The sequence below is a fragment of the Myotis daubentonii genome, chromosome 8, assembly GCF_963259705.1.
Source record: "Myotis daubentonii chromosome 8, mMyoDau2.1, whole genome shotgun sequence".
Lineage (NCBI taxonomy): Eukaryota > Metazoa > Chordata > Mammalia > Chiroptera > Vespertilionidae > Myotis > Myotis daubentonii.
This window is the reverse complement of record NC_081847.1, coordinates 73,310,359-73,323,637: the sequence shown is the minus strand read 5'-3', so window position 1 is coordinate 73,323,637 and position 13,279 is coordinate 73,310,359. Positions and strand designations below refer to the sequence as shown.

General features: G+C 46.9%; 1 protein-coding gene across 2 annotated transcripts in view; it reads right to left on the bottom strand.

Annotated features, from left to right (window-relative positions):
* CHD6 (chromodomain helicase DNA binding protein 6) overlaps window positions 1-13,279 on the bottom strand; it is a 185,468-nt gene that overhangs the window by 21,319 nt on the left and 150,870 nt on the right. For both annotated transcript variants that reach the window (XM_059707058.1, XM_059707057.1), the window contains exons 28-31: window positions 7,977-8,040; window positions 7,126-7,342; window positions 3,481-3,689; window positions 776-2,359 (exon numbers count right to left, since the gene is read on the bottom strand). In XM_059707058.1, the coding sequence (XP_059563041.1) occupies window positions 776-2,359; window positions 3,481-3,689; window positions 7,126-7,342; window positions 7,977-8,040 (2,074 nt within the window). The remainder of the gene's footprint in view (window positions 1-775; window positions 2,360-3,480; window positions 3,690-7,125; window positions 7,343-7,976; window positions 8,041-13,279) is intronic.

Below are 13,279 nucleotides of genomic sequence, written 5' to 3'. Positions count from 1 at the left end.
AGCTCTTAGCTCCCCCCTGGGTTTCCGATCACTGTCAGTGTCAGGGGGCTTCTTCCTGCTTTTCCTTTCGCCTCCCTGCATTGTGCCTACATATGCAAATTAACCGCCATCTTGTTGGCAGTTAACTGCCGATCTTAGTTGGCAGTTAATTTGCATATAGCCCTGATTAGCCAATGAAAAGGGTATCGTCGTACGCCAATTACCATTTTTCTCTTTTATTAGATAGGATTTTAATTTCTGCTGAGTTACTAAAATGACTCTGCTGAGTTACTAATGACCCAACATTAAGTCACAGGGTTTCAACAATGAATGAATAAACAGTGCTATCTTTCTTCACCTTAATAAAGATCACATTTGTATTTTTGTGGAGTGCCTGAAAAATTCCATCTGTATTAAGCTGCAGGTTCCTGAGGTTCCCCGGCTGTTCTGTTCTACTTAGTTTGAAATGCCCTATCTAGTGGAATAGCCAATTATTCCCCTTGATGCCAACCCTAGCATCTATTGGATAAGAAGCACACAGCCTCTGCCCCAATCACATGGCTGATGCGGTAAAGTTGCTATGATCATCTACAACCCTCCTCGCTTTTCTGGAATGACCAGAGTTAAGCTACTGTCTCATTTTCAGACCAAGGCCTGGGGGACCTTCAGTTTTAAACACATGGTGAGTGCTGGTAGACCTGTTTCAGAAGCCGTAAAACTCTTAGCACTCCCCACTTCCTCCCTGTCATGTGAGAACTGGCTTATCCAAGATACCACAAAGTCCCACATACTGTACCTTGATTATGGCAGTTTCCATCTCTGTCATAGTCATCTTTACTCTCGAAATCCATGTCTTCTGACTTGAGCTCACTTCCTTCAGGAGGATATGTAGGGAACCCTTTCTTCCCTTCTGCACTTTCTTTCCAAGGTTCTTTTACAAGTTCATGCTTCACTTTAAATGGCTCCAATGGAATGGCCGTGAGCTCACCCTCCATTGTGACGTTATTAGTTTTGCTTTTGTACAGGTCTGGGCTATGACCCTTGGGCTTCTCCACTTCAAATTCATCACTCTCCAGGCCGCGTGTCCACCTCTCCAAGTGTTTGCAGTGGCACTGACAGGCCACTTGAGGAAAAGCCCCCTGCAGCCCGGCACTCCGGCTCCCGGCCCCCAGGCGGCCTGTCTGGGCTTCCTCTGCATGGAGGCCTCGGCCCTTCTCTCCTGGAGTACTGGCGGTGGGCTCGCTCAGAGGCAGAACCTCTGGCCTACCCCTCCCGCCTGCTGCTACGTCCAAGTTTTCCTCCTCGTTTTCCTCCTCTTCCTCCTCCTCATCACTGTGGTTCTGATTCAGTATCAAATCAGTTTCTAAACTCTTGTTTTCTAGTAAATCAATTAATTGCTGCTCTGATGACGGGTTTCTTTTGGAGTCACAGACACTAAGGTTACACATATCAACAAACCCACTTTCATTTCCTTGATCCAAGGAAGGGGAAGCCAAGAACGTGGCTTCCAGCTGCCCGACGCTCTCAGGCCTCTGCTTTGCCTCGTTGCAGCAGAGCTCCTTGTCTCTTGCAAGAGACATCAACACGTGTTCTCCATTTTTAATGTTCATTTGAGCTACTCCTGCTTCCAAACTATCCATAAGAGAGGGGCCTGCAGCTACTGCTGCCTCGTGGCCATTGGGCCGGCAGTTCGCACCTCTGCTTGCTGAAATGCCAAGGGCATCTGTTCTGGCTTCTGTGTTGGTATGTGGGCTCTCCTGAAAAGAGCCAGGCTCTCGGCTGAGCCCCTTCTTACCATACATCATGCTCTCCAAGGACTCAGGCAGCAGGCTTTCCTCATGGGTGATAGAGATGACATCCTGAACTTTAGAAATAAAGTTCTCACACGTGATGTCTGATAAGCTGCCCCCAGGTGGGCCAAGATGATCATCCCTACCTTCTATTTGTCCTAGATTCTCAGGTTCAGTTTCAAGGGACTCTGAAGTCCTGCTCATTTGTGTGTATGTAGGAGATTCATAGAGTTTGGAGTTGGTCTGGTAAAGGCAATAGAGACTCTCTGGAGCCTGGGTGTCAGGTCTTTTATGCTGGGCGTAGTTTCTGTAGGCGTCCAGGAAGGACAGCTGGGGGTCAGTCATGACGTAATAGTCAGTGCGATTCAGCCCATGTTTGGCGGTGCCGATGAGCAGGTCCCGATCGTGCTTCCCACACTCCCACCACACTGGGAGGTAGAGGCTGGGCCTGCAGAGCTGGAGGCGTTCGTGCAGCTGGGGACACGTTAGCACCTGCTCTCGGACCTTCCGTAATAGTTCAATGCGGTACAGGGTTCTTGCAGCCCGTTCCTCAGTGATGGGTTCAACACAGATGGTGGGATCTGGGGGACCTGGGAAGGTAAACAGAAAGCCCATCACTTCAGGGAGCCCTCGGTTACTTGCTGCCCACCTGAGTCCCTGCTCTTTGGTCTTAAGTTTAACTCCCTAGCTCCTCAGCACGGCAGTCTCAGTGTGTGTGCCCCTGCCAAGATGAAAAGCTAAAAGAGAATGGGAGGTTTTTTATGAAACAGGACAGACCCAGCAAGGGTCAGAAAAGAGCACAAAAACTTCAGTTCTGGAAGTAAGATTAGTTCCCCTGCAGTAAGCATGTACTATGTGCCCTCAACACTAGGTGCTTTACACCTGTTAGTTCTCACAGAAAGTCTAAGATATACCAACACCATCCTGTTTTAAGGTTAAGGAAACATGTTCAGATAAGCTAACTTGCTCAAGGTGGCAGAACCAGGACTCTGATCCAGGTCTTGTCAGTGGGATGCCAAGGTCCAGCTCTTCCCACTCTATCCAAGCTCCTCGGCTTTAGCGAAAACACGCTAGTCATGCCACCCAGGGGCAAGAGTTGGGGCATCTGTATGTGTTGCCAACAGCACAGCACCCAAACTGAGTAGCCTCAATGTGTGTTTAGCTTTTCTAAAATATAGTCACATGGCCCAGAACAAGTTTATCTACAAGGATGAGGCTGAGGAGGACCTCGGAGGAACTGCTGCAAATAATTCCAAGCAGGAAGAAATTTCTCAGAAGAGGTCTCTATCAGACCAGATGTTAAATGACAGCCACTTCCTTTCTCTAGCTACATGTCAATACATGATAAATGAAGTTAAAGTTAAGATTTAATCTGCAGAAGGTGCAAAGTTCATAGCAGGATAAGTCTATGAGACTTAATGAAATAAAACTATACTTTGGAAAAGGTGATTAATAGTAGTCTCAATATTTCTGTGAGGTTTTAATCTGAATTTCAATTTTTGTTGGAGTTACATCATTTTGGGAGCGAGATTTTATTTTATGAGGGTGGACCCAATTTGGAGTTCATGAATTTGTGAAAACCCACTTGTTTTTACCTGAAATCTTCAGGTAGACTCCACTTTTATAATTATACCTAAAATAATTCTGAACCTGGAAAATAAGCATGTTCTTTCCTTGTCTCATCTGGGATACCATGACAGAGTTTTCTCACCGCCATCTTTCCACGGGGGCAGACGGCAGACGTGCCGGCACATGGCCACAAAACTATAAAAATAGTGTTCCAGGCTCTCATCCGATTTCTTGTCCAAACGAGAAATGATGCGGAACTGCGCCCAGTCGAAAGTTTTCTTTTCTTGATCATAAACAACACCAAAGGAAGACACTGTTCTGTAGAAGTCAGCTTGCTCCCTCCTTGTCCACCTGAGATTTAATCAGAAAGGGAGGGTGAGCAGTTTCCCTTTCTTTATAAAAAACCAACAACTAACTTATTAAACACCTACCTAAAGAGACTGTGAAGTCAAGAAAGCAGGTAGGGCTGGTTTGTCTATTTTATTGCTTATTTTTACGTAAGTTAAATTGGGCTGAGAGACTTATAATGAACACAGTCTACCAGCCGACCTGCTCTTGCACACCTTTCAGCTCTCTCCTGGTACTTACCTCTCCATTTCTAAACCCTGTGTGCCTATTTGTGATCTCCTGACTCATCAGTTTGAGAAATTACCTAGTTTATTTCCTCTTGTGAGAAAGATTTTTATAATCCTCTGTATGCTTACACATTTTGCCATATTTTTTGCCCCTGTTTGACATCCCAGAATCACAGAATCCTGGAGGGACCTTCCAGACCTTGAAATTCACCTCCTTCGTTTTACAGACAAGAAGCTGGTCCAGAGAAGGAAAGCACCTCCCTCAGCCACACACCTCCCGACTCCTTACTGCTCATTGGCTTTCTTCCTGGTTACGTATAGGCAGGTTGCCCATATCAATTATTTTCTCTAGAACACAAAGACTCTCTAGTCTTTATATCCTGTAGGATTAAGATAATGACTTAAGGGGGTTGGATGATTATACTCCACAATAGTCTTTGAGGGGCTTTGGGCACTGCATTCTTCACCCCCAGAAGAAGTGGGGTAAGGAGTGCAGCAAGGGGACCAGAGGAAGAGTGAGAAACGGGAAGAAGGGGCTCTGGCTCTTCTCTTCGGAGCTGCGAAAGACGGAAGAACTATTTCCCCCGTATCACCAAATTTCATAAAGCCAGGAGCGCAAAGAAGTAATTGAATGTGTTATGTGGTGGTGCTTTAACTCACTGGGTGTTACAGCAGAGGGATGGAGGTATATAAAAACTCAAAGAATTGCAGCTTTTGCCCTAACCAGTTTGGCTCAGTGGATAGAGCGTCGGCCTGCGATCTGAAAGGTCCCAGGTTCGATTCCGGTCAAGGGCATGTACCTTGGTTGAGGGCACATCCCCAGTTGGGGGTGTGCAGAAAGGCAGCTGATCAATGTTTCTCTCTCATCAATGTTTCTAACTCTCTATCCCTCTCCCTTCCTCTCTGTAAAAAATCAATAAAATATATTTAAAAGAAAAAGAATTGCAGCTTTGTTAATTTTTCTGGTGGTATCGTTCCTAACCTGGCCTTCTGTAGCCATTTTTTAGCTTAATTCTCAGGCAGGAAAGTAACTCCTGCCAATTAATATCTTCCTCCTAGGCTTGCTTTGTTAAAAAAAAAATCCTTACATGAGGATATGTTTTTTTATTTTTTTAGAGGGGGGCGGAAAGAGGGAGGGAGGAAAGGAGGGAGAGAGGGGGAGAAAAGGAGGGAGAAAGAAGGGGAGAGGGAGAGAGAAAAAGAGAGAGAGAGAGAGAGAGAGAGAGAGAGAGAGAGAGAGAGAGAGAGAGAGAAAGAAATATCGATCAATTGCCTCCTATATGTGCAGCAACCAAGATTGAGCCTGTAAGTGGCCCTGATCAGAAACTGAACCCACAACTTTTCGGTGCAGGGCAGTGGTCGGCAAACTCATTAGTCAACAGAGCCAAATATCAACAGTACAACAACTGAAATTTCTTTTGAGAGCCAAATTTTTAAAACTTAAACTATATAGGTAGGTACATTGTTATTAACTTAATTAGGGTACTCCTAAGGCTTAGGAAGAGCCACACTCAAGGGGCCAAAGAGCCGCATGTGGCTCACAAGCTGCAGTTTGCCGACCATGGGTGTAGGGGATGATGCACAAGTCAACTGAGCCACCACACCTGGCATTTCTTGGTATTTACTGTTTTCAAAGGCTTGACAAGGACTGGCAGCTATAATAAGACAGCTTCAATGCACACTATTCACTTTGCTGCTAAAAGAACATCTGATATATGCCCTTCGTCACTTCTTAAAATTTTTTTTTTCTTTATTGATTAAGGTATTACATATGTGTCCTTATCCCCCCCATTGCCCCCCCCCCCCCCCCCCGCATTCCCTCGCTCATGCCCTCACCCTTCTGGTGTCTGTGTCCATTGGTTATGCTTATATGCACGCATACAAGTCCTTTGGTTGATCTCTCCCCCTTACTCCCACCCTCCCCTACCTTCCCTCTAAGGTTTGTCGGTCTGATCGATGATTCTCTGTCTCTGGATCTGTGTTTGTTCATCAGTTTGTTGTTCACTATATTCCACAAATGAGTGAGATTATGTGATATTTATCTTTCTCTGACTGACTTATTTCGCTTAGCATAATGTTCTCCAGTTCCATCCATGCTGTTGCAAATGGTAGGAGTTCCTTTTTTTTTTTAATTGCTTAAAGTATTACAAAGAGTATTACATATGTGTCCATTTTTCCCCCCTGCCCTAGACAGTCCCCTAGCCTCCCCTATCCCCCAGTGTCTTATGTCCACTGGTTATGCTTATATGCATGCATACAAGTCCTTTAGTTGATCTCTTACCCCCCTCCCTCCTGTCCCCCAACCCTCCCCAGCCTTCCCGCTGCAGTTTGACAATCTGTTTGAGGCAGCTCTGCCTCTGTATCTATTATTGTTCAAAAGTTTATAATGGTCTTTATTATCCATGAATGAGTGAGATCATGTGGTATTTTTCCTTCATTGACTGGCTTATTTCACTAAGCATAATGCTCTCTAGTTCCATCCATGCCGTTGCAAATGGTAAGAGTTCCTTCCTTTTTACAGCAGCATAGTATTCCATCGTGTAGATGTACCACAGTTTTCTAATCCATTCATTTACTGATGGGCACTTAGGCTGTTTCCAGATCTTAGCTATGGTGAATTGTGCTGCTATGAACATAGGGGTGCATATATCCTTTCTGATTGGTGTTTGTGGTTTCTTGGGATATATTCCTAGAAGTGGGATCACAGGGTCAAATGGGAGTTCCATTTTCAGTTTTTTAAGGAAAAGGAGTTCCTTTTTATAGCAGCATAATATTCCACTGTGTACATGTACCACAGTTTTTTAATCCACTCATCTGCTGATGGGCACTTAGGCTGTTTCCAAATCTTAGCTATGGTGACTTGTGCTGCTATGAACATTGGGTGCATGTATCCTTTCTGATTGGTGTCACTTTTATCCAGCAGGTGTTTTTAAGCCCCATCCCCAGAGACTGGGGTCCCATTTAGGAAAGAGGGTCAAGTTGGAAAATCATAAACGTCTTGGAATTGTGAACAGAAGCCCCTAGATCTCATCAGACTCCCCAGTCAGCAAGACAATAATAACATTTGGAGGCTGGCTCTAATTAATTTTGGAGACCCCTATCTCCATGAGAGAACATGAAGTACACTTCCCTGTGGCTCTCAGCTTTCCTTTTTGCCCCTTCCCCCAGTGGGCAGCCCAGCATGCCCTCTCGGCTACTGGCTTTTATTTTACCTCTTTTGGGCTTCCTTGTTGATGAGGTCCATTTCAGAAGTCCTCCTGAACATCTCTTCCTGGACCCAGTATCCTTGGTTACCTGGTCCCAGAATTTCAGGCCGGCAGAGTTCCTTGCGGTTGCAACGCTGGTAAATAGTGACCAGTCGTCTGAGCCGAGCTGTGAGCGCAGATGAAACTGGCCAGGGCGATTTGTCTGGGTCGGAGCCATCCTGGGCTTCAAACATCAGTGAGGACATTAGTATTTACAAACAGAACCCAACAGAGGTGACTGAATAACTGAATGAGCTCAAGTGTTAGGCCTAGCTAGTGGGCTGCAATTTTGCTTTAGAAACAGCTTGGTGTGGTTGGCTGGTCTCTCTCAAATACAAACGTGCCTGTCTGTGGGGGTAGAACTGATTGAGAACCTTGCTCTAAGCCAGGAACAAGCAGACCCTCTGAGGCCTCCCCCATGGAGAACTATGGGCTTTTGTGTAGCTGGGCTTTTCAACTGCCAAAGACTATAAAGTGTGAATTCAGAAAAACAAAACCAAAAAAATCCAAACCAAACCAAACCCTCCTAACTTTTCTCCCCCGCCAAACATTTAAATTAAAAAAAAGAGAAAGGAAACCATAATGCCTTTGTTTCCCTCAGACTCCACCTGATGTCAGAGACCATCAGTGATTTCAGTTTTGAACTTCAATGACAGGTGGAGGAGGCTGGCCAGGGCCAAGCTGTAGCTCCGTGTACTACTCCAGGGGAGTTTGACCAAGGCCCACTTCCGTGGCTTTTTAAAAGACCCTCCTTAAAACACAGCATTTTATGAACCGGGACCTTACTTTCCTTTGCCTTCAGAAGGTCACAGTCTCACCTGCCCGGCTGTCATCCTTCTTCTCCTCACCAAAAATGCCATCCCCTCCGTCACTGGAACTCTCCTGGGGATAAAGGAAGCCATCAGCAAAGCTGCAGCTCAGAGGAAAGCACCCAGGCAGCCCTTGTTCAGAAGGAACAAAGGTGCAGAGATCTGCCCAGGAACAGCTCCAAGGCCATGGCCCCTGAGAAATGAAGCTCACTGCGGCACAATTGTAAAAGAGCCAGAAAGCAGTTTATTTAAAATAAGCACTTTTCCCCTGAACTGTGTGGAATGCAGAGAATTACAGCTCAAAGAATGATGAAGTTGAATGTTCTCTCTGGCAGTTACATTTTACAAGCACTATTTTAGCTGTGAATTTAAATATTTGCTTTACCATGCAATGTAATAGTCATTTCACAAAGGCTGTGCCTACATTTCTGCTGTGCAAAGTATCATGCTCATGTTCATTATGGTTAGCTTACTTTAGTCACAACAAAAAAATGCTATTTCCCTGAAACATGGCTGCTGCAGGTTTGAGACTAATGGTGCAAAGTCCCAGGAATTTAAAAATAAATTCTCGCTCTGAGGCTCTGGTTGAATCTGGAGTAGTATCACAGGCATGAAGCTTATCCAAGTTGGAGCATTGTTCAAACTGGCACTAATGGATTCCTTCAAGAACTCCTTGGTTTCAGGAATGGAACCTTAAAAGCTCCTTGTATATAAGGCATATGGAATGTGGGGGTGGGAGGAGAGAGTGCTGTTTTTCCACTGGACTCCATTTTTAACATGAAAACTTGTTTTTGACCAATATCTGTTGATCTGAATGATGGGAGAATGACCCCAGAGCAAAGACTTTGGCCATGTTAGAGCACAGGTCAGACGAGAAAGGTAGGCCAGCTAACTGTTCTGTATAGCCTTCAAGGTAAGAATGGGTTTTAGATTTTTACAGGAAGAAGAAGGAAAAGAAGGGGAAAGGGAGAGGGAGAAGATGGGTGACAGACTGATGTGGTCCCTGGCCCAGATATTTACTACCTGGTCCTTTACAGAAAATGCTTGCTGCCTCTGGGACGAACACACAGCACAGGGGGCCAGTAACCCAGGCATAGAGCAATGGACAGACACCTATGATGGACAATAGTTAAAATTCAAACCACTCTCACCCTGGCCACTGAGCAGTGGTTGGAGCGTTGTCCTATACACACGAAGGTGGAGGGTTTGATTCCTGGTTGGGGCACATACCCAGGTTTCAGGTTTGATTTCCGGTTGGGGCGTGTGTATTAGGCAACTGATATCTCTCTCTCTCTCTCTCTCTCTCTCTGTCTCTCCCCCCCCCCCCCCCCCCGCCCCATCTCTCTTTAAAAAACTATTTCAAGGCACTCTCTTGGGAGGCCCTGAAAGAGAACACTCTGAAAAGGCAACAGGAATAGGGGTGCATTTTCTGAATGCATTTGTTTCTTACTAGAATAGTGAGAGGAGCTAAATTACTGAGAATTATGTGTTACTTAAAGCACAGTGGAAAACCCTTTACATGATATCTCATTTAATTCTCAGAACTGCTTTACGGGGGAGAAAGTATTACCAACCACATTTTACAGAAAACAAGTTGTTCCAAAGGCTCTGTAACTTGCCCAAGGTCACACAGCTAGTAAGTGGCAGAGCTGGGTTTCAAACACAGTAGTCTGAGGAGAGCCTACACTTTCAGCCACTGGCTATGAAAAACAAGGGACAAGAGGGTCCGGCTGAAACTTCTGTTTTGGAGAATCAACACTAATAAAAGAGAAAAATGGTAATTGGCGTACGAGCTACCCTTTTCATTGGCTAATCAGGGCTATATGCAAATTAACTGCCAACTAAGATTGGCAGTTAACTGCCAACAAGATGGTGGTTAATTTGCATATGTAGGCACAATGCAGGGAGGCGAAAGGGAAAGCAGGAAGAAGCCCCCTGCCACTAACAGTGATCGGAAACCCAGGGGGGAGCTAAGATCTGGGGGGCAGGGCAAAGGCGGCCCTGGGGCCGCCTTTGCCCTGCCCCCCAGCCATGATCGGAGAATCAGGCGCCTTTTCCGCCCTGGCCAGTGATAGCAGGAAGTAGGGGTGGAGCCAGCGATGGGAGCTGGGCACGGTCGAAGCTGGCAGTCCCGGGAGCTAGGGGTCCCTTGCCTGGGCCTAAAGCGGAGCCCACAATCGCGGGGCCGCTGCAGCTGCGGATGCCCGCTGCCCGGGCCAGACACCTCGGCCAGAGGCCTCAGGCCTGGTCAAGGGGCCGATCCGGTGATTGGTGATCGGAGGGTGATGAGGGTCAACTCCTCTGGCCGAGGCATCAGGCCTGGGTGGGGGGCGGAGCCGGGGATTGGGGGGATATGATGGTCCCCTTGCCCAGGCCTGAAGCTTGGGTCAGAGGCGTCAGGCTTGGGCGGGGGGTGGAGCAAGCAATCAGAGGGAGATGGGGGTCCCCTGCCCAGGCATGATTCCTGGGCCAGAGGCCTCAGGCCTGGGCGGGGGCCAGAGCCAGTGATCGGGGGAAGATGGGGGTCCCCTGTCCAAGCCTGACACCTCTGGCGGAGGCATCAGGCCTGGTCAAGGGGCCAATCAGGAGATCGGAGGGTGATGGGGGTCTACGCCTCTGGCCGAGGCATCCGGCCTGGGCAAGGGGCAGAGCCAGCAATCGGAGGGGTCTGGGGGTCCCCTGCCCAGGCCTGACACCTGGGCCAGAGGCATCAGGCCTGGGCTGGGGGCAGAACCAGTGATGGGGGGAAATGAGTGTTACCTGCCCAGGCCTGACGCCGATCCTGCGATTGGAGGGTGATGGGGGTCAACGCCTGAGGGCTCCCAGTATGTGAGAGGGGGCAGGCTGGGCTGAGGGACACTCCCCCCACCCCACCCCCGACACCCAGTGCACGAATTTCGTGCACCGGGCCCCTAGTGAAATATACTTAGAATTGGAAAACAGTAGTTTAACCTCTCTTTCTCAGCCCAAACTGTTTCCGGCCATCTAACGTTAGCGAAAAGTGGAAAATGTCAAGCTGGTCTACCGTACCTGTTTGAAGTAGCACTTGAACATGCCATCTCATCCCCCCCCCCACCGCTTAGGTAGGTAAAAAATAGGCAAAAAAGCCCACAGCCATGCCTTATAGCCTTTCCTCCATCAAGAACATTTTTCAGTATCCTTAGTATCCACAGAGATCCTCTGAAAGCTGAAATTTGTAATTACAAACACTTTCAGACTGAGGAATGTTCTACAGCCTATACAATGCGGGAGTCAGGTGCCGGAGCTGACATGTTCCTTATTATGACGCATGGGAGGCTGCTGTGGGCATCACCATACCCCACACAAATGGGGTGGCTCCCAGCTTGGTGTGAGGCAGGCACACACGACATCAGGTTTCCCTTCCAGTCAATCTAACGGTTTTTGTTGCTGCAGTTATACACCAACCACCCTTTTCTGAATCCTGCCCTCTCTTGGAGGCATGTCCCCTCTCTAGAAAGGACAGAATGGAGAAACATGTCATAATCTTGGTTAATAGCCACCTAATGGGAGTGTGTGGTGTGGACAGCAGTGACAGACGGGGGTCACACAAGCACACCCAAAGCCCAGCGGCTGAACTAGTTATCTCAGGTTCTGCCTACAAGGAACAATGGAAAGAAATGTTCACCTTTGAAGAGGTATGAGTCAATCATTTCAGAGGGAAGGGTCCCAGAGAGTGCTGACAACAAGAATGTCAAAACAAAGGAAACTGACTACAACCGGCAATTTCTCCATCTTGAGCACACATATGGTTTGGAGTCTGACAGTTCATCTGGCCTTGGGCAAGATGTTTCCATCTCTCTCAGGCTCAGTTCTTCATTTGTAAAATGGAGATAATACTTTTATTGGGTGACTGTGGGGTGTAAATGGGTTGATTGTATAATGCGTTTAATCTGCTGGTACAAAACAAATGTCCAGCAAATGGTAGCTGGGACTGAAGAAATACTAACAGTCCCAACTATAAGGTAATCACTCAGTATTTCTTTTTCAACTAAAATGTGTACTCTTGCCTTAACTGGTTTGGCTCAGTAGATAGGGCATCGGACTGCGGACTGAAAGGTCCAGGTTCGATTCCAGTCAAGGGCATGTATATTGGTTGCGGGCACATCCCCAGTAGGAGGTGTGCAGGAGGCGGCTGATGCATGTTTCTCTCTCATCGATGTTTCTACCTCTTTATCCCTCTCCTTTCCTCTCTGTAAAAAATCAATAAAATATACTTTTAAAAAATAGATAAAATAAAATGTGTACTCTCAGGAAGGTTTCCTAACATAATAAAATGGCAACAATATCAGCAACAGAAGTCTATTGAGTTAGATACTGTACTTTATACATTTCCGTTTGTTTATGAGGGGATTTTAGACAAGAGGAAATTGCAGAGTGGGGAGGTTGACAAACTTGTCCAGGATTACCCAGCGTCTAAGTGGTGCATGGGATGCAAACCCAGGTCTGACATGACTGGTGAGCTCTAACCCTTGTGCAGCATTACCTCTGGGGGGTAGAAGGCACACTGCGCTGATCCAAAGCATGGTCGGTACTAACCGTAACTTAATTCCAGGCCATCACTTCTCTGAGGGTGTGGGGCTCTGTTCTTATCTGAAAACATAAGGTCTAGTCTCCCTAGCTCGTGGCTGCTCCTCCAGGCCTGGCTGCCTCCCCTGTTTGGTCTGGGTGGAGGTATAGGTGGTAACAGTGGCAGCACAGATCCTGTGGGACCTGCAGACCCAGAGAATTCCCTCTATGCCCTCATTAAAGGCTGATGAGTAGTCTTCTCACATTTAGCAAACAATGAGTGTCTCGAGTGCCAGTAACTATGCTAGGTTCTGGGGCTACGACAGCGGGAAATATGGAACCCTGATCCTTCTGGAGCCCGTGGTCTGATGGCATGACAGACACATTATGCTGGCCATGCAGTGTGATAAGTCCTCCTAAACACAGTGGACAAACAAGAGTCACCAACTCTACCAGACCCAAATCAGGTCAGGGAAAGATACCCAAGAAGTGACTTCCGAGCTTCACACTAAAGAACAAACAGGCGTTCGCCAGGGGGAGAAGACAAGAGCTCTCGGTGTCAAGGCAACAGGAGGTACAATGACGGAGTTAGAAAGATCCCACAACCATTTCCATTTTGCAGGAAAATCAAGCATCCTTCCACTCCAGCATAAACTTCATATGGAAAGTAAATACACATCAAAGGTCAGTAACATAAAATGGAGAGATCATGGAATTTAGAAAAAGATGTGAGGAGGGGAGACACTGCTTTTGTCCTTTAACTTTTTTTGAAGCAGATTAAAACT